This window comes from Phyllostomus hastatus, unplaced genomic scaffold, assembly GCF_019186645.2.
Source record: "Phyllostomus hastatus isolate PE091 unplaced genomic scaffold, TTU_PhHast_1.1 phas_contig_58, whole genome shotgun sequence".
NCBI classification, from domain to species: Eukaryota; Metazoa; Chordata; class Mammalia; order Chiroptera; family Phyllostomidae; genus Phyllostomus; species Phyllostomus hastatus.
The window spans coordinates 32,675,165-32,698,789 of record NW_025333916.1 but is presented as its reverse complement, the minus strand read 5'-3'; the positions used below and the strand labels follow the sequence as shown (position 1 = coordinate 32,698,789).

General features: G+C 57.4%; 1 protein-coding gene across 1 annotated transcript in view; it reads left to right on the top strand.

Moving 5' to 3' along the window:
* Window positions 1-3,452: 3,452 nt before the first annotated feature.
* Window positions 3,453-23,625, top strand: part of LOC123824670 (tubulin polymerization promoting protein) — a 31,394-nt gene continuing 11,221 nt past the window's right edge. Inside the window, exons 1-2 of the mRNA XM_045847955.1 lie at window positions 3,453-3,549; window positions 21,919-22,239. Coding sequence (XP_045703911.1) covers window positions 21,923-22,239 — 317 coding nt within the window. The 5' untranslated portion in view covers window positions 3,453-3,549; window positions 21,919-21,922. The remainder of the gene's footprint in view (window positions 3,550-21,918; window positions 22,240-23,625) is intronic.

Below are 23,625 nucleotides of genomic sequence, written 5' to 3'. Positions count from 1 at the left end.
GATGGGGAAGATGACTACAAGAAAGTAAGTTAAAACATTTCTTTACATTTTTATTTCTTGTGCTTAACGCACTGTTTTTGTAGCAAAAAGAAACTGAATTTAATAAAGTAGGAGCTCAGCTAAGTGAGAGCGAGAAGCACCATGAGGAGATGAACAAGGATGGGGAGATCGGGAGACTAGACACTGATACACAAAGGGCAGCTCTTTTTTGCTCATGACTTACGGTGGCCTGCAGGATTACACATACCAATAACATTCTGTTTTTAAATGTCTGACTTTTATTTCCAGTAGATCCCTGGAAGCCATATTTTGAAAGACATGGTTTTCTACACATGTCTGTGTTATTCAGGGAAGAAAGTGAATCCAGAACAGACTTGGTACAGTGTTTTTACTCGTGTTCGTCGGTAATGTTGACAAGTTTATGAGTTAAGGAACTTCAGCATTCTTTAGAAAGTTTTATGGGAAATAATAAAAATTGTAATGGCAATAAACTTGAAATCAGTCTTGGTCATTTTAAATCTTTGGCCTTTGGCTGGTTCAGTGAGGGGCTGGCAGAGAGCCTGGGGGGAACCCTTCCCCTGCTGCTGCCACCGGAGCCACTTGGTGCTTGAGGCTCCCTCGTGCTCCCAACTGTGTGCTGCAAGAGCCGCTCAGGGGGCCAGGGAGTGCAGTGAGGGACCTGGAGGCATGTACCGGTAGACTGCCATGGCTGCTGGGTGGAGATGACCGCTGCTGGGAGATGCAGGAAGAGCATCTGACAGGTGCGACAGTCCACCAGAACCTCGGAATGTGACTTCACGGGCAGATACAATTAGGGACCTTGACATGAGGTCATCCTAGATTATCCGGGTGGCCCTAAATCCAATGAGAGTGTTGTTATAAGAGACACGGGGAGGAAGACAAATGGGCGGGGGGAGGGTATGTGAAGAAGAAGAGGTTGGAGGGATGCAGCCACAAGCCCAGGGACCCCTGGAGCACCAGGAGCTGGAGAAGGCAGGAGGGTCTCTCCCCCCCACACACTCCCACCTCCCCGCCCGGAGCCTCTGTAAGCAGGGTGGCCTGCTGGCACATTAACTAGGCCCTTTTGGGCCCAGAACTGAGAGAATTTCTGTTGTTTAAGCTGCCAGTGTGTGGTCCTTTGTTCCCTGGGCCCCAGGAAACAAGGAACGTCCTTCCTACAAATACAGATCACTCCAGTTTACTGTCAAAGCCTCTGTGACCACCTCCCCCCACCCCCGGCCAACTGTGAGTGAGGGTTTTAGTAATGGGAGGGTAGATGGACGCTGGCCAGGTCTCAGTGGACCAAGGGCCAGGGTGCAGTGTCTGGCAGAAAGGGCCCTCTGACTCTCGACCCTGGATAAAACATGCAGTTCCATCACGAAGTGGGACTTTCCCAGCCTGGGAAGAACTTGTGCCACTATTAAGTGATTTTTCTAAGTGTGGACTGAGCTGACTCCCTGTTAAGAAGCAGCACGCCCGTGAACTCCAACTTCCTCCATTCACAGATGACCAGGAAAGGCACAGGCAGCAGCACCATCTCTGGCCACTGACAATCTAGAAACAAAGCATCAGACTTGGAACATGGAAGTGGCACCTGCCAGGCTGAGTCTCCACCCTTAACCTGGGCCAGGTGTGCTGACTGCTTACTCAAGGCTCTGAGAGGCAGCCCTCCTTCTCCCCATGCCTGGCCTCTGCTTCCCACTTGAACATTTTTGTTGCTTGAACATATTTGCTTCTGAAGCATGGCGCTCACCTCCCATTGCTATTTTACCATCGTCCAAATCACTGCGTTTACGACAGAGCACTTGTGGGGGTTTTGAAAACTGGAACTAAACAATCACCTGGCTGATACCAGTATGGGAACATACTAGGAGCGTTTTTCATTATTTCGTTTGCATTGCTTAGGGCTCTGTGGTCACAGAAGGCACAGTCCAGCTTCAACCTACATAGAACCCACCGTGAGTTGGGGGAGTGGAGCCTCAGGAAGGCAAGCTTGAGTTTTCCCTGCTCTTCCAGCTCTAAGTTCTCAGACTTGCCTGGTCTCTGGGGTAGGAAGGCGCACGAGAAGCTCATCTCTAGGCCAGTTTTAACTGGAGGTAGAAGCCAGAGTGGTTGAGACCTGGAAACACTGTGCGGATGGAGTGGGGGCTGTGCGGCAGCAGCCTGTGGCTCCCTGGGCATCAGGGAACCACCTTCTCTCACTCTGTCTGATGGACAAACACCCAGCACCCCTTCTCCGGCTCCACACCCCACCTTCCTCTGCTGGCCTTTGCCAGGCTCCCCGACCTGCCCGGAGTCTGAGGAGAGCCTGCAAGCTGTGCTTCCACATGCTGACTCATGCCTCAGGCACTTCTGATTCAGGCGAGGTGCTGACAGTGGGACACACCTGGAGGATCTGTGTGTGAGTGGGGGGTCTTCAGCCAGGAGGGGGAGGACAGAACCTGGGGTGAGTTCCTTGGCTAGCTCCAAGGGAACCATAGCGGTGAAGCTGTCAGTGACTTCAAGCCACCGTCTCCCCAGAGGCTGAGCCGCCTCCAATGGCCTCAGAAGAGTTCCTTTACAGAAGGGATCCTGGACGATGAGAAGGAGAGCCCTCCACCTAAACTCTCAGCACTCAGGCTAGTACCTCCCCATCACCCTGGCCACAGAACCTTTCTGCTCAGCAACCTTCTGTTGAAGGCTGATACCACTCCTCCCCTTCCCAGAGCCGGCCAGGCAGGGCAGGGGCCGTGGGGAAGGGCCAGGTGGGGAAGGGATCTGCTTCCTTGTCTGTGCTCCACTCAGGTCCTCGCCACAACCCCACCTCCGTGCCCCTCGACTGTCAGGGCGCGGCCCCACTCCCTGCTCCCCCCCCCCCCCACCAAGCCTGCGCACATTCCTTGGAGTTTGAGCCTCCCGCCACCCTGTCCCCTTCATGGCCCTAGAGTCTCCGCGGAGAGGCCAGCGCACTCCGCCACCCCAACCGGCAAGGCCAGTCTGCGCACCCATTCATCCTCCCTCCGCTGCCACCCTCGTCCGCTCGCATCTGGAGAGGGGACGCGAAGACTTGACCCACCATCCCTGGGGTCCCGAAGGGCCAGCTGCGGCCATACGGGCACTGCCCCGCGAGGTTCCCACGGCTCTGCTCGTAGAGCCGGTGGACTCGGGGCCTGCGCGGAGACAACCTTGTAAGGCAGAGGCGGCGCTCGGACCGGCCTCCGAGCGCTCTGCGCGCACCCCGGGCTGGGAAGGACCAGGGGCGGGGCCGCAAGGAGCACCCGGGTGCTGGGGTGGGGGCCTGGGCGGGGCCGGAGGCGAGCACGGGTCAGGGCGGGCAGGGCTGGGGGCAGGCTGGGGTGGAGGCCCTGGAGGCGCGCGAGGCGCGCAGGGCTCGTGGGGGGCCGAGGGCCGTGGGGTCGAGCGGGGCGGGGCTGGGGGGAGTGAGCGGACCAGTGGGGGCGGGGCTGGGGCGGGGCCCTGGGCGGTGGCGGCGCGAGCGCACCGCCAGGCACCCGGTCGCGCGCGGCCGAGTCGCGGAGGCGCCGCCGCTGCAGTCCCTGCGTGTGCCAGGTAAGTGGCCGAGGGGCTCGGGTCCGGGGCACGGTGCAGAAGGCACTCCTGGAGGACGCAGGGCCCCAGGCCCGCCCGTTCTTCCCGCCACCTGCGCTCTAGTCTCGGGACTGCCAGGTGGTCGCGCTGCGTCGGGCGCGGGTCCGGCGACCCGGGGGGACGCGGGAGGGAGTGACTGGCGGTGGAAAGGACAGGCTTATAATTGGGCCCCAAGCGAGACGCTTGGCTTTTCCTCGCCTCGATACCCTTGCAGTCCCTTCTTTCAGGGGCTGCGCGGAATCGCCCCCCCCTCCCCCAACTCGCCACCCCACCCCCGCCCTTCATGTCCAGCTGCAGAAGCTCTGTTTATCGACGCCGGAGCCTGGGGGGCCGCTGCCCATGAGAAGGCTGGAAATTAGGACTAAAAGGGTTTGAAATGAAGCCACTGTCCTACGACAGTACGAAACGGCCATTTGTGTCCCAGGGCCCAGAATGAGCGTGACCGTGAGGGCAGCGTTGCCCCTCTCAGGGTCCCAGCCCTTCTGGTCCCGGCACAAACGACACCATTATGTCCAGGGCAAAGTGTCAGGCCTACAGTCTGCAAATCGAAGATTCCCGGGGGGGGGTATTCTGTTTTCTTACCGCGCAGAAGCCGCAGTCAAGATAAAGCGGTTGGCTGCGGGTGCATTTCCCACGCACCTATGGGGGCAGTGGCCGCCTTTGAGGGAGGGTCCTGAAAAACCCTTTATTCTGCGGTTTCAGTTTTGTACAGAAGCCTCGCGACGCGGTGGGAAAAAATTCTATTCGCGCTTCCCTATTGGGACTGCTATTTTGATAGGCGTTGTGTGTTCTCCGAGATCAGACACCTTTTAGGATGAGCCTGCGATGCTGTCATCCACCTGCGCATTTCATTGGCTGATTCCCCTGACATTTATTGGATACTTGAGGAGTCCCTGGGGATACTGATAAAAAGACCTAGCTCCCTGGGCTGCCACCGCCTGCCTCCAGGCACTCCCCAAGGCCAACCTCTCAGGGAGGACTAGTGGGAGAGGGGGGAGGTGCTCCCCAGAGCCCAGACGAGCCCCTGGCCTCTAGGACGTGATCAGTAAACACTGACCTGAACTCTGAGTGCACTGGGATCACATCCGGGGATGAGGTGATTTGGCTGGGGAGGGAGAGCTTGGAACAGGCAGGAAATGGGGGGTGTGACGGGCCCAGTGAGACAGGCCGCAAGGCTTCCTGATGCCTTAAACTGGATTCCATGATCCTGTCTCTGGTACCGGCTGCTGTTCCCATCACATGGTGGGAATCACAGGGCTCAGTGCTGGGTGCTGGGTGCTGGGTGAACTTCCTGGGATCTGGAGCTCTGCAAGTGCATGCCGCGTGAGTGTTATGCATGCTTGGCTTCCTCCCGAAAGGCCCCTTGGCTTTCATGATTTCCAAAGGGATCTGACTCAGAAAGGTACCATAATTTAGGGGCTACAATAAAAATTTTCTCTCCACCTGTACAGAATGATGAGGTGATGGAGATTACAGGAAGCTGTGCTGATTGTACTCCTATCTCCCCTGCCTTGTTTGATTGAGCTTCCTGAATCCTTTCAGGTTGCAACAAAATAACTGTTTTAACTACATACAAGGTTATAAATGCTAAGGGTGGAAAATGGGCAAGTTCCATAAAGAAAATTAAAACCACTCATCACTGATGGAGGTTTAAGAAAACTCTGAGCAGCAAACTGTTCGTAGGGGCATGTCCTTATGGCTTCCAGGGCCGGGGGGAGCAGAGGAGGAGGGCGGTGGAGCTGCTGCCTGTGGAAGAGGCTGAGAAGTCCTGGGAGTATCGAGGGGAACACTTTGTGAAGTACGTGATTAACCACTATGCTGTACACGTGAAACCAATACACAATCATATTGAAAGTAAACTGTAATCGAAAGATTTTTTCTTTAAAGGCTTCCTAGGGAGAGGCTGTGCTGACTTGAAGCCAGGCCTATAAATAGCTTGTGATGGTGCTGGTGAGGCTGGAGGAGCATGCACAAGAGATGCCATCTGAGGATCTTGGACAAGGGGCCTTGCTGCACCTTGAAGTGTCAGGTCCTCCTCAGGCTGTGAGATCTGGGCCCTGAGCTCCCGTCCGGAAACCACTCCAGACCAAGGGAACTTTGGGCATGGTGCCAAGTCCACTGAGCCTGTAAACCCAGGACCAGGTAGATGCTGGGACCAGGCAGAACAGACACCCACCCAGATCCTACTGCTTAAGGTGTTCGCTGGGAAGGAAGGAGTGGGACTGCCTGTGTGGGGCCCCCTGCAGCTGGGGATCCAGGTCCTGTGTGCACCCTCTCCATGGTTCGGCCCCCTCCTGGGGAGAGTAGTTTCCTCTTTGGTGGGGATGTAACCCACGACAGTGTCGTGACCCACACTGTCCCTAACCATGGCATCCCAGCTCCACAGCCTCTCCTGGGGAGCTTTCTGGGCAGCTTTCAAGGGGCACTTCCTGGCAATGGCTTTAATGGGCCTTGCTGGGTTCACAGGAGAGGGTGCAGGGCCTGTGTCTCAGTGGGGCCCCCAAAAGCCACATATGGGGAAGGGCTGCTCCCCACAGCAACACACCATACGGTCTCCAAATCTCAGTTCCTGGTGTGAGAGTTTACAGCAGTAAGACTGTTTTTCATTTCCATATCCCCTTCAGCTGCACAGTGGCGTGTAGTGGCAGCTCAGTGTGACGGTGGTTGGCTCTAAACATCCAAATGCAGGGCCTTCTTCAGTGAAGAAATGCAGAAAGTCTTTCACAGAGTGTCAGGCAATGCTAGGTTTTTGACCTGTACACCACACCAAAACGTCTTCTGCAGCCCCTCCTGCTCAGAGACCGAAGCTTCTTAGCAGTGGGGAGTGTGGGCTCATCCTCATAAGACCACGTCTATGTGGACTTTTTCTTTTTTAAATTAGGTTTGTGAAAGGGAAGGATGGGGCCTTACCTTTTTTTAAGCTTAACACTTAAAACTGCCGGACCCCCTTCTTGCTCTTCTGTCCTTTTTTCCTGCGGCACAATGTCTCCGCCCATCCCCAGGGGTCTCGAGTGTGGTTTTCTTGGCGTGATAACTGGGGCACCCCGTGCCGGCTCCATATGACCTCCCCCGCCCTGGGCCACTTTCCCCGAGATCTCATCCTGTAACCCTGTGGCACCCATTTGTTCAACAGATGTCTGAGCACCTGCCAGGTGCCAGGTGAGCCGGCATGGCCTCCGCCCTGGGGAGCTCTCACTCTAGCTGGAACGTCACATAACAGCCAGCGTCCTCTAGGTGACCTCATTTAGGCCTTACACATGCCCACTGTCTCATCTCTTGGAGAGCGATGAGCCGGGCGGACAGGTTGAGCTGCACTCTGGGGGTGTGCATGTGGGCCTCACACCCAGGGGTCTGGCCCTAGAGTCAGTGTTAAGTCAGATGGCCCTCGCATCTGACTTGAGTGAGCTCCCAGGAACCTGCAGCCCCGCGTCATGCACTGCCCCTAAGGAAGTATTTTCCACACACCATGCACGTCTCATGGTCCTCACCATGCTCTGATGACCCTCAACCCCCACCCCGTCCCCCACCCTGCTCTGGTTTTCTAACACCGTACCACAGCCCACCCCAAACCAGGAGTTAAGACAGTGACAGCATTCTGTTTTCTTATGAATCTGCCACCCAGCAGGGCTTGGCATGCATGGAGGTCTCCATTCCCTTGGCCTTGGCACAGCAGTTCACAGGCTGGGTGGACCATCCCAGGTTCTTCTGCTCGGTGACATGCCTGGGTTGGTGGCTGGCTGCTACAGCAGGGCCTCTTCTGTCTCTTGTGGGATTTTTCCAGAATGCCGGCTTCAGGCTGTCTTTGAGCCACCTTTGCTTTTGCCTTGCCTATTAGTTCAGGACTCCCTGATCCAGGTCCCTGGAGAAAACCAGGTAAGAGAAGGCTCACCCTTTATGCTGTGATTTCAGAAGTCAGCAGCCTCCCTGCCCCTGTGTCCTGTGATAGAGGCAGTTACCGAGGTGCCAAGGTTCCCAAGGAGGAGCCACACAGCGGGGGAGGCATCAGGGCAGCAGGCACTGGGAAGTACAGTGTCCCCTTCCTTGATGCTTCTGGGGGTCTCTTTCGGAGACCCGGTGGTCTCCCATGCCCTTGCCTTTGGCCTTTGACAGACGCTGGCGGCCTGCTCACGCCTGCATGGCACAGAAAGTCTCTGAGTCCTGTACTTCTCTTGCCCCCATGGTCAGGCAACCACCTAGTCCTTCCTGGCCCTGCTCTTCCCCTGGTCTTATCTCCTTGGCCAGTTGCTCTCATTTCCTGGCAGCAGGGCCCACCTCCAGGGAGAGACGGCCTCATCGGTCACCCTCCCACTGCACCCTGGTCCTGATTCCTGTGGCTTGCCCGGACACCACGCTGCATATCCTCCTGGTACAGACACTGTTCTCCCTGGCATCTGTGCGTGCCTGGGGCAGAGTCTGCACCCTGGCTGTCGGGTCTTCTCCGCTGGGGCCTTCTCCACCGTGGCTCTTTCTTCTCTGAGCATCTTTGCTTTCTGCCTGAGTTGTGACACAGGTGATTCCTGCCCCCAGCCCCCAAACCCGGCCTGCAGTGGGCTCATCTTCCTGGAGATTTCCCCGTGAAGTCCCACTTCCCACTACACCCCAGCCAGCCCTTCTCCTGAGCCCCCAAACCTGACCTAGTTTTTCTTACAGGTGCCCTCAACACCATGGTTTGGTGCACTGAGCTCTCACAGGGGACTGTCCCCCTTCTGCAAACCCAGTCGCACTTCTCCACAGCCTGCCCCACGTGCCTGTTTCCTTGTCCTCGGGCACCTCTGCCATATCCACTTCATTTCTTCTGTGGCCTCGGTGCTGCCATGCCAGATGTCCCAGCTGTGCAGGGTCAGCTGCAAGCCTCCGTGCCTGTGCGAGGGGCCGGCTAAGGGCAGAGTGGCGCTGGAGGACCACGGGACCCATCACAGCCTCCTGTCCCAGCCCAGCCTTCCCTGCTGGGTGTGTTGGCTGTTCTCCACTCCTGTTCTGGGGAAGGGGATGTGCTTTTGCTGTGGCTTTGCCAGCCACCACTGTGGTTGTGTTTGACCTTCAGGCCTAGGAAGCCATAGAGCACACACTCGCGGCACTGGCTCATTTCAGTCCATGCCCTGTGAGTGGCTCGTCCGTGTGGTCCTGAGTGGCCAGTGTGGACGTGTGCTGGGCTGGGAGCCCACCACCATCACTTATCCACTGTGTGCCCAGTGGGCATGGGGACAGTTCCCTTTTTTGGCCATTGTGAACAAGGCTGCCAGAGCCTACCTGTGATGCCCTCTGCAGCACACATGCCAGCGCTTCTGTCGGTGAGTGCTGACTGGGGAGCAGGCCCTCGGTTATCTAGATGTCCCGCTGCAGTTCCTGTTGCCAAGGCAGCTGGAACTGCGTGTCCCACAGTTCTCTGTGTCTCCTCAGCCTGCAGCACGTGGCATCGCCGCCCTTTTGGTCGTCAGCCAGTCTGGAGGGTGTGGTGGTATCTGCCTTGGGGTTTGTTTGCACTTTCTGGGTTATGCACATCCCCGCGGTGCTGGGCACTGGACGTGCTATCACTGAGTGTCAGGCTGGGTCCTCGCCGTTGTCCTAGAGCCTTCTGCCTCTCTCTGGTTGATGAGCAGGGTCCCTTGTGGGCTCTGGGGCACACCCATGTTCATAATGAGTAACAGATTCCTCCTTCCCCGTGGCTTGCCTTTCACTCTGTAATATTTTTTGATGAACAGGAGTTCTCGGTTTTACCCTGGTGCCATTTGAATACCTAGCGATGCTTGCATCCCGTGTAATGAATCTTCCCCTGCCCCGAGGACATCAGATGCTCTTGTGTGTTATCTTCCCGCAGCCTCATTACCCTGCCTTCCCCGCTTCAGTCTGCCGTGAACCTGAGCTGAGGGTGTGGGGAGCCAGGGTTCTTTTTTTTCCATGTGTCTATTCAATCAGCCATCTCCACTGACTGAAAACATTCTTTTCCCCCTTTCCCCCTCCCTGCAGGGCCACCTTTGTTATGCTGAATGTGTCAGTATGTGCTTGGGTCTACTGGGGCTCTATTCTGTCCCACTGGTCCCTTTCTCTTCTTGTGCTGGGAACGCTGTTGTTAAGTGTGATTCTTGTAGTGGTTTTTTGGTAGGTACCCTTGGTCAAATTAAGGAATTTCCTTTTCTAATTTGCTAAGAATTTTTATGGTGAATAGATGCTGAACTCTGCCAAATGCTTTCCCTGTATTTATTAAGATGATAATATGATTTTTATCCTCTATTCTGTGAGTGCAATGAGTTTTGTTGATTGATGTTAACTCTAAACCATCTTTGCATTCCTGGCGTGAACCTGACTTGATTTTTGCATCTATGTTCATAAGTGAGACTGACATAAATTGTTCTTTACTTGTAACACCCTCATCAGGTTTTGTTTGGTACTGGGATTGTGCAAGATTGATGTCATTTATTTTTCAATATAAGGTAGAGTCTGCTGGCAAAGACATCCATGATGAGGTTTGTGTGTGTGTGAAAAGTTTTAAATAAGGACTCAAGTCCTTAATAATTATAAAAACAATTCTTGTAATAATTACAATATCTATTTTTTGTTACTTTTTAACAAGGTGGCTTTCTTTGTTTTGTTTTGAAGAATCTGTGTTTTTAGAAATTTAGATGATCCAATGTATTGGTGTAAAGTTGTTTATAATATTCTTTTATTATATTTTAATCTTTTAATATCTGTAGAAATCATAGGGTGTCCCCATTTTCCATTCCTGACATTGTATGTTCTGACTTTCTTTTTTTTTTATCACTATCCCCAGTATTTATCAATATAATTGGTGCTTTAAAGCAGTAACTTCTGGTATTGTTGGTCCTCTGTATTGTGTTTTTTTTATTTATTATGTTCATCTTATGTTCATCTTTACTGTTTCCATTGTTTTTGTCCATATGTATGCGTGTACACCCCCCCCCCACACACACACATTTCCACCGAGTTTAGCTGTTTTCTCTTGGGCATTTCCGATTCATGAGTTCTTTTTAATGCTGCGCTGGATCTGCTCTGCTGTTGAGACCCGTCCACTGAGCTCTGAATTCTCGTTTTTGTCATTTTTTCTTTTCGTTATTGTGTTTTTTACTGCTAGGATTTCTAACGTGTTCTTTTTCAAAGCTGCTATCTACATTTTTATAATGTCCAGTTCTTTGCTGGAATTTCCCACCGTGTCCTTTTTCTCCTCTGCACACGGCACATGCTGCCCTTTCTTCTCTGCACACCCTTCTCCGTGGCGCACACGGTTCCTTCACACTCAGCGGCCCATCAGGCGCCCGTAAGTGGAACCTCTAGGCTGCTTCTGTTGTCTGCTCTGCGGGTTCTTGGCACTTTCCCCCTTTCTGTGCCTCGTTATTTTTTACTGTGTATACTAGATATTGTAATCGAAATATGTTCCTAGAAATATTTTATGGTCTTGATGACAGTCTTTCTCTAGATAGTTATGACGTGGGCCCTGCTGGCATTTTGGGCACTAGCACTGCAGAGTCACCTGGATCCAAGCTGTGGGTTGAGGGGCTGAGTTGACTCAATCTCCGGCCAGCTCACCCTCACCTCCGAGCACCCAGCCCCTGCAGGAACAGCTGGGAAGCCGTGTGCTGAGCCCGCAGAGCTCCCCACGGCTCCGCTCCGCCAGCACCAGCCAGTGCCCGCAGGGGAGCCGCTGAGTGCGCCGCTGCCCGTTCAGGGTTCTCTCTTTCCTGGGGCCTGGTTGCTTACTCTTCTCTCTCCTCCTAGCCCGTGGGTGTTTGAGGAAGATGGGTTTCTAACTGTCCACTCTTCCTGACTGCCCTGTGGGTGGCGGGCGGGCCTCCACCACAGCAAGTCAGAGGGCGGCATCTGCATTTTCAGAGCTCTCAGCCGGTTCTGAAGGGTGGCCCGGCTGCAAACCCCCACACTGAGACCCGCGTGCTGTCTCCGTGCTGAGCAGGCCTGGCCAGGGGGAAGCTGGCGTTTGCAGGTGATGCCCACCTCTCCTCACGCTTGCTGCTCTTCACGCCTGCGCCAGGCTCCTCCTGCGTCTCACCCACAGGGCGGGCCCTGCTCGGTGCTCCCGTTTTTCTCCCCGACTCCAGTGCTCTGTCGGCCTCTTCCCACATCAGCTGCTTTTGGGGGCAGCAGATCTTCGAGGACTGAAGGTACGACACACTGTGCAACCACTGCCAACCGGGCGGCCTGGTCAGCGGCCCTTTCCTGCAGGTCCTCTGTACTTTCTGGTTGCATTCCTGTTGCTCCTGTGGTCACCTCACCGCTTTGGCCTGAGCGAATCCCAGTTCTTTCTGACCTGCCCTCAGTTGTCATCCTTGTTGGGTTAGCCTTGGGCGTCTCCAAAGCAGGAGAAGCAGCAGGGAGCCTCTCTGGCCTCCAGCTCACCCAGCAGGGATGGCGCCCCCTTCCGGAAGCAGCCACCTAGCACCTGCACATGCAGTTTAACCTTTCCTGGAATTAACAAGTTTCCTGTCAAGGTCTCACGTGCTTCACCCAGTATTTTTCCTCTCCTTGAATGTGCACTCATCTTTTTCTCTGCCCAAATACCTCCAACCTGAGGCCAGATGGATATCTTAGAATACAGGTGTCATTTGGCAGTCCCCTACTTAGACTTAGAGGCCAGCCTGGCTTAGGGTGACCTCCAGGGGCCTCTGGAATCTGCCGCACCAGGCCCTCTGCTGCTGCCGCCCCGGGTTCTCTGTGTCACCACCTGATGGCGTTGCCTCCTCTGGGTCTTTCAAACTCTCCTCTCTGTGAGGGATGCTCCCCCTCTGGTCTCACCTGTATGAGGGTCCCGGGGCAGTTGTAACGAAAGAACGCTAACTGGTGGCCTAACATGCACAAACTCATTCTCTCCCAGCTCTGGGGCCAGAGGTCTGAGAGCAAGGTGTCCCAGGGGCACACTCCTTCCAGAGCCTCAAAGGGAGGGTCCTTCCTGCCCATCCCGGCTCCTGGTGCCCAGGCGTCCCTGGGCTGTGGCCGCGTCTCTCCAGTCTCTGCCTCTGCTGTCACATGGCCTCCCCTCTGTGTTCATGTCTCCCCTCTTCGGTCTCATAAGGACACTCTCACTGGACTCAGGGCCACCCGGACGACCCAGGCTGATCTCGTCTCGGCACGTTTGGCTTCATCCCATCTACAAAGAATGTCTTCCCAAACAAGGTCCCATTCGCAGGTTCTGGGTGAGGACAGGACAGGACACACCTAATCCGGGGCCACCATGCTCCCCACCACACTTGCTCCCTGTGTGGGGAGCCTCTTGGCCCCTGGATAGGCTGCAGGATGAGACACCCCCTCCACCCTCACTGCTTCCTTGTGGGGCGAGGGGCTGGTGCTGATGGACTGAGTGAGGGAATCAGTGGCTCGAAGCTTCTACAAGTGTCCTCCTTTAACCCTGTGCACACCTGCTCCCCTCCTTGGCCACCGCTGGCTGGCTGTGTTCTTGGATTTCATAGGAAACGTGCTGACGAAAGCCAGGGTGGCTCTGGAGGCAAGAACCGGGGCAAAGTGTGGCTCCTGGGGGGCCAAGGGTCCCAGCCAAGTGGGCCCCCCCAAAACCGCCAACTCCACAGTGACCACAGAAGTCCCTGCTGGGGGCACCAACTCTTCCGAGGGGCAGGGGAGGACAACTGCCTTCCTCCGTGTTCCCGACTGGAAAGCCTCTCGGCCCGTGAGGCTGTCTGTTGGGGTGTGTTCCAGGGACATAGACTGTGTCCCCACCCCTCCCGCTTCTGTCCCGCCCAGGTCCTGTGGGGGCCCAGGGTGAGGACAGCAATGGCAGGATGGGCCACGGTCCCAGAGTGGCCTGGGGAAGCTTGCCTCCTCTGCTCTACCTTCTCTTGTGTCTGGGAGAAACCACATCTGACCTGCGAACGGGGCCCAGGGAGGGTGTGATTCAGTTCTCAGGCTTCTCCAACCCCATGGACCTTCTGGGCCAGCAGCCTAAGGCTGCGCATGACAGGGCACCAGTGGCATCCTGCTCATGCAGCCCTAGTCCGGGCAGCTTGGCCTGTCGGGGCCACTGGACACCTGGACTGTGGGGGGCCAGGGTGCTGGGGGTGGCGGGGCTGCTCTCCACGCTGACTTGGGGCCCCAGGGACCATCCCTGTGCTCTTGGCGGGCGCCTGTGGGCTCAGAAAAGGCCGCTTTGTCCAGCTCTGGGAGGCTCCCGCTGCCTGGGACTGCTCTCGGATGAGACGAGTGGTCATTCACGTTGAGTGTCCGGGGCAGCCACGGGGTGGGTGGCCATGTTGTGATTAAAAATGTGAACAATTGCCAAAGGGCTGCGTTGTACTCAAATGGACTCAAATAAAGAGCTGAAGACAGGGCAGGGGTGGGGTGGCAGGGGTGGGTGGCAGGGGTGGGGTGGCAGGGGTGGGTGGCAGGGGTGGGCTGGTCCTGGGGGGATCCAGGGGCTTCTAATGGCCTTTGTTCCCCTAGGCTGTTCACGACAGGGGGTGGGGGTTTGGGGGGGGGGAGTTGTGCCCTCTCCAGGGGCAGCACCAGCACTTCTGGACCTCGACGCTAGGGGCCTGAGCCTCCGGTGGTCTCTGGTGAGCCAAACAGACAGATCCCCCTCCCGACTTCAGGCCCTGTGGCCTTTTGAGTTTGCCATCCCACCCTGACCTTGCCTTTGCTGAGGGTTTCACACACATACCCAAGTGTCCCGGCAAATGTCACAGTGGTCGGTGGCGGTCGGGACCTATGCGAGCCCGGCAGGTTGCCTCGGTGAGCAGAAGGCTCTCCCTGGACCATCTGACCGGGCCTACGCTTCCCTTGGTGTCTCGGGGGCAGCTGTGTTTGGGGTTTACCTGGGGCCTCTTGCCATTATCCCCCCGCCAATCCTCTTTCCCTCTTGGTCAGTGTCCTGGGACCAGGCCCTAAGGGAGCCCACGGAGCATTCCCAAGGGGTCCTTCCCCGGTCCTTGGTGCCTGGGGTTCCAGGACCCGGCTACCACGGACACCTCTGAGGGGACAGGGCACAGGCTCTCTCCCTACCTTCTTTCTCCCCTTCGGCACCCTTTGTGTGGGGCCTCCTGGTTGTCTTTGAGAGTCCCGCAGTGTCTGGCAAGGCACTCCCTGTACCTCTCCCCCCTCCCTCCCCCCTCCCTCCCCCCTCGGGTGCCCGAGTAGCTCAGCTCTCATTTCCAGAGCTGCTTCCTGGCTGCCTGTTGCCCCTGCAGGTGTCAGGCACTCCAGTGAGGTCTGAGCAGGGGTCAGCGTAAGCGATCCTCAGGAGTGCTCGCATTCCAGGGCCTGCGAGAGTTCTTGCACAGGCCCTGGGCCTTGGGGTCACATCAGTGGGCCCAGTGGCCATCCAGGGGCTCTGGTTCCCAGCCCTAGTGGTGGGCAGTACCTCTGACCCCTAGTGGATGTAAAGATTCAGAGGATTCTGGGGGCATCGCACCCACCCTCAGCAGCCTGTGGGGCCGAGGACCAGTGACACGCGGCAGGAGCTCCAGGAGCCCAGGTGGCTTCCTTCTGATGCCCACTCTCCCGGGAGCCCGTTCCACCTTCAGGGCCTGCTTGGCATTTGTCCCCAGCCCAGGAGACACACCCCGTTCCCGCAGAGCACAGTGGGGCCCGCCCATTTCCCCAATCCAGCTTGCGACACATGCGTCCCAGGGGACTCCAGCCCACCTGAGGGGGTTGGCGCTGTGCCTTCAGAAGAGGAGCTTGAGGACAAGAACTCAAGCGAGACCCTGCATTTAGACGGCAGAGCCACTGCCAGGAGCAGCTGCAGCCTCCACGGGCGCTCAGCAGGTGTGGCCCCCCATCCAGGCCCACAGGCGGCATCTGAACCCTGAGGGTCCTCTTCTCTTTAAAAGGGGAATTCTCCGTGGGGGTTTCTGCATAGCCATACTTACACCAGAAGGTTCTGGAGTTGAGTCACCAGAGCCAGTCACCGCCCGCCCCCCCCCCCCCCGCCCTGGTTATTTGGCAAAGAATGTTCCTCTCGTGTTGGTGATGGAATCCAGGCAGTCCTAGCTGCAGAATGTTTCTCCGAAGAGCGGGTCCTTGACCACTAGTGCACGGGTGTCTGCTTCCCACCACATGCTGTGGGCCCAGACTGCTCAGGGGTGGGAGGCGGGGTCGCGTCCCCCTCAAGGGTGAGGGCTGCATTTCCAGCAGTTTGGCAGAGCTGGGGGCCCCAAGTGGCTGCCCGCTGTGGGCATCCTCTTGGGAAGGGGCCGTGGGCCACAGGGACTCTCTCTCTGGGCCCTCCCATGAGAGTCTGAGGGCAGCACCCAGAGCAGGCCAGCGGGCAGAGGACTCTGCTGGACAGGAGAGGCTGGTGGGGCCCAGCCTTTCCCATGGGGTCCCAGGGAGGCTGTCGGTGCTGCTGCTCCTAAGCAGGGGTTCCCTGGGTGAAGGAGCCAGCGGGGGTCTTGCACAGCCCCCAGGGAGGGCAATGGAAGTCTGAGGTGGGGTGGATGGTCCTGGGTGAGCTCTGGAACCCTGCAGCAGGTCCCAGGTCCCAGCCCCGTGCATCCTGCTGCTGTACGCTGCCCACGCTGCACGCTGTCTCTGGCTGCCCACCCCAGTGTCAGTGCTGCTTGTCCGCAGGCTGTCACTCAAGCAAGGCTCAGTCATTGCGGTGCACCCAGCACCCACCGGGGGAGGACAGCGTGTCAGCCAGCTTGGTAATACCCAGCATGCCACAGGCAGTGGCACCAGAGGATGCAGGGTAGGTAGGAGAGAGCCACAGGCCATGAGGGGCCTTGGGAGCTAGAAGGCAGCTGGTTACCAGAGGCAAGATGGTCAGCCCCTCCGGCCAGGTCAGATCTTAGGAAGCGCCAGCAGTGAGGGTGTAGACTGGGGACAGGACAAGGGAGCTGATGGGGCATTAGGAATGAGTTGCTGAGCGTGTGTTTAAAGGAGCTCAAGAGTGAAGGTGATTCACACCTGAGAAAGCAGGCACACACCCATCTTTCCATTCAGGGCATAGCCACCTCCTGTCCGGGAAGGGGAACCTAGAGAGCACACAGTTGCTGTTGCTGCTGTCTTTGACACCACACCTGCCCTGGCTCACAGGCACGTGGCCCTGCTCACAGACACACCTGGTCTTGTCCACAGACACACCTGGCGCTGCTCACAGACACACCTGACCTTGTTCACAGACGCACCTGGCACTGCTCACAGACTCCTGGCCCTGCTCACAGACACTCCTGGCCCTGCTCACAGACATACCTGGCCTTGTTCACAGACACACCTGGCCTTGTTCACAGACACACCTGGCCTTGTTCACAGATACAACTGGCCTTGTTCACAGACATACCTGGCCCTGCTCACAGACACACCTGGCCCTGCTCACAGGAACTCCTGTCTCTACTCACAGACATACCTGCTCCTGCTCACAGCCACCTGGCCTCATTGCAGGCATGTCATTAACATGAATTTTTATTCTTGGTTGGGGCACTGTGTGCTGATGTCATGTGGCAATTATGACTGCTACCTGTTGGGGTCTGTCCTAGGTTTTGCCTCAGGCTGCCAAGTCTCAAGCAGGTTTCTAGGAAGAGTCAATCTGAAATGCGGCCCAGTTTGTTCTGGTAGCAGGGCCCTGTCATGGCCCGTCGTTGGAGCATCTGTAGCCTGTGAGGGGTGATGGGGCACGAAGACCACGTGGTATCAGAGACAGCCCCTCCCCACTGGCGGGGTAGTCCCTGGACACCTGAGGGGCAGGTGTCCCTAAGTTTGGGTGAGGTCACCTGACCAGTGGCTTTTGTTTGACAACTTCCCGCGTACCTGCCCCTGCATCCCCGGCCACTTTGGTCTGTAATTCCACCTTTTGACTGCCCTGCCCTCTCCAAGCCCTCCTTGGAAAATGCAAATCTGGTAACATAGTCCATCCCTACAGCCAGGGTGAGTGCTTTATCAGTTTCCTCCTGACCCTCCAGGGCAGTGCCTGCCCGGCCTCAGGCAGGACCTGGCGGAGGCTAATGGCTCACATGGAACTGGACGTGCTCCCTCCACTCACCTCCTGCTCTCCCTGCCTTCCCTGGTCCTGCTTGACACCGGGGGAGCCCAGAGCTGCTGAGGGCCTCGGCCCTGGCAGGGCGAGGGACACAGTTCTCATTCTCTTGCCCAAGGACCCCTGAGGCCAGGAGAAGAAGGGTCCCAAGGGAGCCCAGCTCCTGGCTAGGGAGGCAGGTGCCACCTGCCCGTCTGCCTCCTCCCTGCCTCTCCGTACATTCCTCCCCCTCCCTCTGTACCCTCCCCCGCAAGCATATGCACATCTCACAGAGTCAGGGATCTTTCCAGGGAAGCAGATGGGAGAGGGTCAGGAGACAGACTGGGTTTTCACACGGAGTCAGAGGTCCTGGACCATGAAATAAATAAAAACTTCACTCACTGGGGCTTTCCTGAGCCGCTGAAAATCCTTACATTGAGGGAGCAGGGACAGCCCGCTGGGCATCCAGGCTGCCATGTCTGCAGCCAGAGTGACGCCTGATCAGTCTCCGCTCCTACCGTATGCTCACCTGTGCTCTGTGCCAAGGAGGGATCAGCTCTGCTGGGGATGAGGGTATACACCTGAGGGCACAGGGCGCACACCTGGATACAGGGAACACACCTGGATACAGGGCACACACCTGGAGATGCAGAGCACGCACCTGCGGGTGTAGAGGTCATGATTTACTGTGGAAACACAGTACACACCTGAGAATACAGGCCACACCCCAGGGAATGCTGCATTTGGTGGGTTGGCATTTTGACTTCCTGGCATGCTTTTCCTCTAAGTGACTTTGTGTTTTGTCATGGTGGAAAGAGGGTGGCATGGGTAGAAATGGGTATGGAAGGCCACCCTGGGGGCCTCACTGCACCCCCAGAAACCATGATGGCAGGAAAGCAGCGGGGAACCACAGCTTCCTTCAGGGGAGAGAAGCCAGGCGGGTCGGGGGCTGGAGGCTGGCGCTGGGAGGGAGGCCCCATGTGTGGTCTGTCGTCATTGTACAGAGGGCTTCTCTGGGCACTGCTGTGCTGCAGCATACCTCTGCTGGAGCCCTCGGCTTCTTCTAAATTAAATTTATTGTTATTATATCCTTATGGGACTAGTGCATGGATTTATTGGAGCAATTCAAACCACAGAAGCACGTGACCCCCCCCAGCCCAGCCGCCCGCAGTCTCTGTGCCAGTGCCGACCCATCTCTCTCGTCCCCACTGTCTGTTTTCCCAGAGCCGGGTGCGTGATTCCCGCTATTCCACGTCCTGCTTCTCCACACGACAGATGGTAGTCTTGGAGGTCTTCCTCTATGTGCACATGGGGTCTAACTCTTTCAGTTTTTTTGTTAGAGATATTTTATTATGATAATGCATGTTCATAGTAAAATAAAGTGGAAACCCAGAACAGAGAGCTCTGTTCTGGGTCTTGTGGCTGCGTCACCTCTGCAGCTTCAAGGTCACAGACTGGCTGGCTAGGGCGGTGGGGGCGGAGAGGGGATGTCCTGCTGCACCCACCTCCCGCCTGGTCACTACTCTAGGGCACTTCTCTCTGCCATCACCTCGAACATCTCTGTGGACAGACTCTAAGTGAAAACCCGCGAACACACCCAGAAGCAGCCCTGACACGGTGCTGACAGGAGGCCCGTCTCCTGAGCCCACGGCTCCAGAAGGAGACGTCCAAGGTCGAAGCTGCCGGCTGCCTGCTACAGAGAGACCCTGGGCCAGCCGCCCCCAGGGTTGAGTTCAGAGGGCTCCTGCTGGCAGGTCTCCTGTTCACTTCCTGGGCTTCTCCCAGCCTCCATGGCCCTGTCTGTCTCTTCCCAAACTTTCTCCCTGGGCTCCCCTTCCAGGGCTGCCTGCAGACTCCGGGCCTCCTGCGCCCTCTCCAAGGGTAGCTGAGGGTTCCTGCCACGCTGCCATCTACAACCTGCTTGAAAAGTGTGGCAGAGCCACCGAGCTCGTCCGTCTGCAGCCATCTCCAGCGCCTCGCCCCTCGGGGCCAGGGTGTGTGTACAGAAGTCCCAGCTGGAAGGGCTTTTCTTCATGACATTTAAAGCACAGTCCCTTTTCTCCCGGGGGCCAGGACAGCAGACAGAGACCAATGCAGCCTGACCGCATTTTCTCTGCCACCCACTCACCAACATGGGGGTTTCAGTCCCGTGGGGTTCGGGGCAGCATTGGTGGAGACGCTGCACGCAGAGCAGCGCACGTGCCAGTGCCCTTGTGAGGCTCCAGGCTCCCCTCACCTTCCCCTCCGACCTGTCTAGATCGACACTCACTGCCATCTTACCTGCCTTAATTTCTCCTTGGTGCACCTCTCACTGCCTGAAGCCACCCCGTTTCCCTGTTTGTTTACTTGTTTGTTTACTTGTTTGTTGCCTGTGTCCAGTTGGAAGGTATCGCTCATGACAACAGGACTTTTTCACATCTTATTCAGTCCTTTACTTGACTGTGGAGGCAGACCTCCCGGCGTGGTGGGGCTCACTCAGCCCCACGCTGAGCAGGGTGGGGGGGGGCCAGGGGGAGGAGCCCTGCCCCTGCCCCCCAGGTCCTCGCCATAAAATAGTGCTTCTAGGAAATCTGCAAAACACAGAAAAGCACAAGAAGACCCATGGTTCCGACACCCTGGACAGCCATCCCTGATGTCACTCGGGTGGGTTTTCCACTCACAAGATGACGATTCCTGGGCCATGGAACCTGCACTGAGTTGGAAGCATCCTAAGAGGTTTCCTTCTCCTTGACCAAGTTGAACAGGCATGCACATTCCCCCAGTTCGGCTCCTGCTTCTAGTCATTTCTCAGTCACCGTTCCTTCCTGGGCACCGAGGGCTGAAGAGGTGCCATGTGAACACACTCAGCAGATCCTGGAAGGGGCTCCTGTTTCAGACAAAGAAATGGTGTCAGGAATAAACCTGAAAGCGATTCTGTGACACCTGACTCCTCCTCACCCTGATGCTGGATCCCTTGGAGAGAGAGCGCTCCCTGCCCCACACCTGCGCCCTGCAGGAAGCCGGACATGCAGGTCCAACTCTCATTCGTGCCCAGAGCTGGCTGCATCCTGCGTCGGGTGTCCGGGATTCCCTGCAGAAGCAGGTGTACTTTTTGTGCCATCACAGAGGACAAGGACAGGGTGGGACCCTGGTCTGTGAGGCTCTTAGGACATTCAGTCCAATGATCGAGGGCATTTGACTTCTACTCATTGGGAATCTGTAGGATCTTGGGTTCAGCAGGGCCCCCAGGACCCCCCACGATGCCGGGTCGCCCGTCTTCCTCTGTCTGACCAGTGCTGAGAATGCAGATTTGAAGGGGATTTTCAGTACACGGCAGAATTGTGAGCAAGCTTGCTATTCATGGCACAGACTGTTGCCTGGATTTTGCGCTGTGTGCCAGTGGGTCCTGAGTGCTGTCCCTCGTTGGGCCCCTGGTGGCATCTGTTCTCAGCGAGGCAGAGACAGAGGTGAGCTCCAGGGCTGCACTGCTCTAGGAAGCTGCTTCTGAGGGACCCATGGGGATCTGATCTTGGGGCTGCGCATCTTGCGGTCTCGCCCTGGCCACCAGCAGTGAGGCAGTGGGAGGCTGCGTGGCTGCAGATGTGGGAGAGGCGTTGGCGTTCTGTGGTCCTGAAACCTGCCAGAGGCAGCACAGGCTCCTGGCTTCTGAGCCCCCAGGGACCCAGCCCAACTCTGGGGATCAGGTGCCTCACAGGGGCAGAGACTCATGGCCAGGCTGGGGCAGGATCCCTGAGCTCACCACATGGGGCCCCCCCGTGGTGACCTCCCCGCAGTGCATGTGGCACCCCACCCTGCCCCTGGGGCACAGCCGCAGTCGGCCCTCAGGGTTCCTGGGCAGATGCCCCAGGGTCTCCCTCTCCCACTCGATCGAGTGCAGCAGGCTCAGCTCCGACGTGAGGGTGGCAACCAATTCTGGATACCCTCCTCCCCGAAGATGGCATCACTCCCTGGACCCCTGGAAGAGTGTCTTTCTGGGGAGTTACCCAGCAGGTGTGGCCCAGGGAGGAGACTGTGATGGAAGAGTGACAGGGAGACGAGAGGGTCCTGAGCCTCCAGGTGGCTGGGCCGGGTATACCACCCGTGGCCCCACCATTGCTGATGGCTTTGACTATTCAGGGAGTAGCCCTTCACCTACGAACAGCTGGCAGGGTGCTGGTGTGAGGGGCTGTGCCGGTGCCATGTGCAGCAGCAAGACAAATGCTCACCATCCTGCTGTGGCCACCGGCGCCAGGGCTCTACCCTCTCATGCCTGGGCTTGGCTCTGAGGGGCCCCAGGGGCCCTGCCACATCGTGGGTGCTGCCAGCCTCCTGTCCTGTGAGCGGGCAGCTGGAAGGGCCTTGGGCAGCGGCCCCACAGAAACAGAATAACCAACCCCCTTCTTCTCCCCTTCCTCCGCCAGAAACATGGCCGACAGCAAGGCCAAGCCTGCCAAGGCCGCCAACAAGACACCCCCCAAGTCCCCAGGAGACCCTGCAAAGGACAAGGCGGCTAAGAGGCTGTCCCTGGAGTCAGAAGGTGCCAACGAGGGGGCAGCCGCCACGGCCCCAGAGCTCAGTGCCCTGGAGGAGGCCTTCCGGCGGTTCGCGGTGCACGGGGACACCAGGGCCACCGGGAAGGAGATGCACGGCAAGAACTGGTCGAAGCTGTGCAAGGACTGCCAGGTGATCGACGGGAAGAACGTGACCGTCACCGACGTGGACATTGTGTTCAGCAAAATCAAGTAAGTGCGCCAGGGCTCTCTTGCCGCAGAGCCGGCTTCCCGGAGGCCTGTGGTCAGCCAGGCCTCACGTCCAGGGTCCGCTGGTGGGTTTTGTGTCTTAACGGGCTGTGAGGTGATGTGATGCTTTGAGATCCTTCCCTTTCCAGAATCATATGCCCAGGAATGAGAACCAGAATAGGCTGCCTTGGGGTGAGCAGGGAGTGGGGTGGCGGGGGGGATATACTGCCCTGCCCTTGCGAGTGTGTGGGGGGGGCCCAGTGTCAGAATTCCTGGCCCACTGTGGGCGGAGTGTGAAAGGCGGCACTGTGAAGCCTGTCCCTGAGGTGTGACCTGCATCTCGCCTGCCCCTGCCCGCTGCCCCTTTGCTTTGGGGGATGGTCACATGAAGACGACTGGGGTTCACAGTTAGCACCTTCACCTGCGACTTCACCTGCAACTCGGTGACCTTGGGCGGTGCACTCCTGTGCTCCCTCTGTGTGCACGTGCACCCGTGTGCACACATGTGTCTGCTCCGTGCACCTGTGAAGACACTGTGCTGTGCGTGTGAGTGTGCATGCGCGTGAGCACATGCTCCTGCACACGTCCTGCCCCCTGGACACCGGGAGCACACCCAGGAGTGGTGACACACACCCTGTCCCATTCGGCTGGGCATCTCTGAAGCTCGAGGACGTTCTCCCAGCCTCCTCAACCCACAGCTGCACATGAGAGAATTAACGGCATCCCCCAAGGCCACCAAACATCCAGCTGTCTCTGTCCAGGTTGTGCTTGTGGCTGGGAAATGGCTTTATTTCAGCTCATCTCTGGACCGTGTCCATTGTGGTCGATGTGACCCTGCAGTTATGTGATGCTGTGATCTCGCCATCTTTCATCCCAGGTGTCCCCACGCCCTCCCTGTCAATGGTCTGGCTCCTCCATCTACCCATCCTCCAAGCACAGAGGCAGTGAACAGTTTTTTTTTTCTTTGTGCCCCTGAGCCTAGGACTTCATGTCACCACTTTGCTTGTGGAAACAGTTTGGTGTGCCTTCATCATAGTGTGGTCTCCCCGACTCCCCAGCTGGTCACACCGTCCTGCCAGCCACCCATGATGGACAGGCAGCCGTCACTGCTCTCCAGGGGTTGGCTCACTCCACCCAGCGGGAGGTGTACCAGGTGGTCTAGCTGGGGCAGGGCGGAGGTGTCCCCACAAGTGGCCCCCGGGGGTCGATCAACTGGACCTAGTCATGGGGCACAGGAGGCAGGCACTCACCAGGTGGGAGGGACTCAGCCTTTCCAGTCTCACCTGAAGAGGTAGAACCGTTTCAGATTGATGACAGTCAGGCCGGAGCCCCCGACACAAGAGCACAGGACTTGGGCTCCTGGTAGACTCTCGGTCTTCTGGGCGCCTA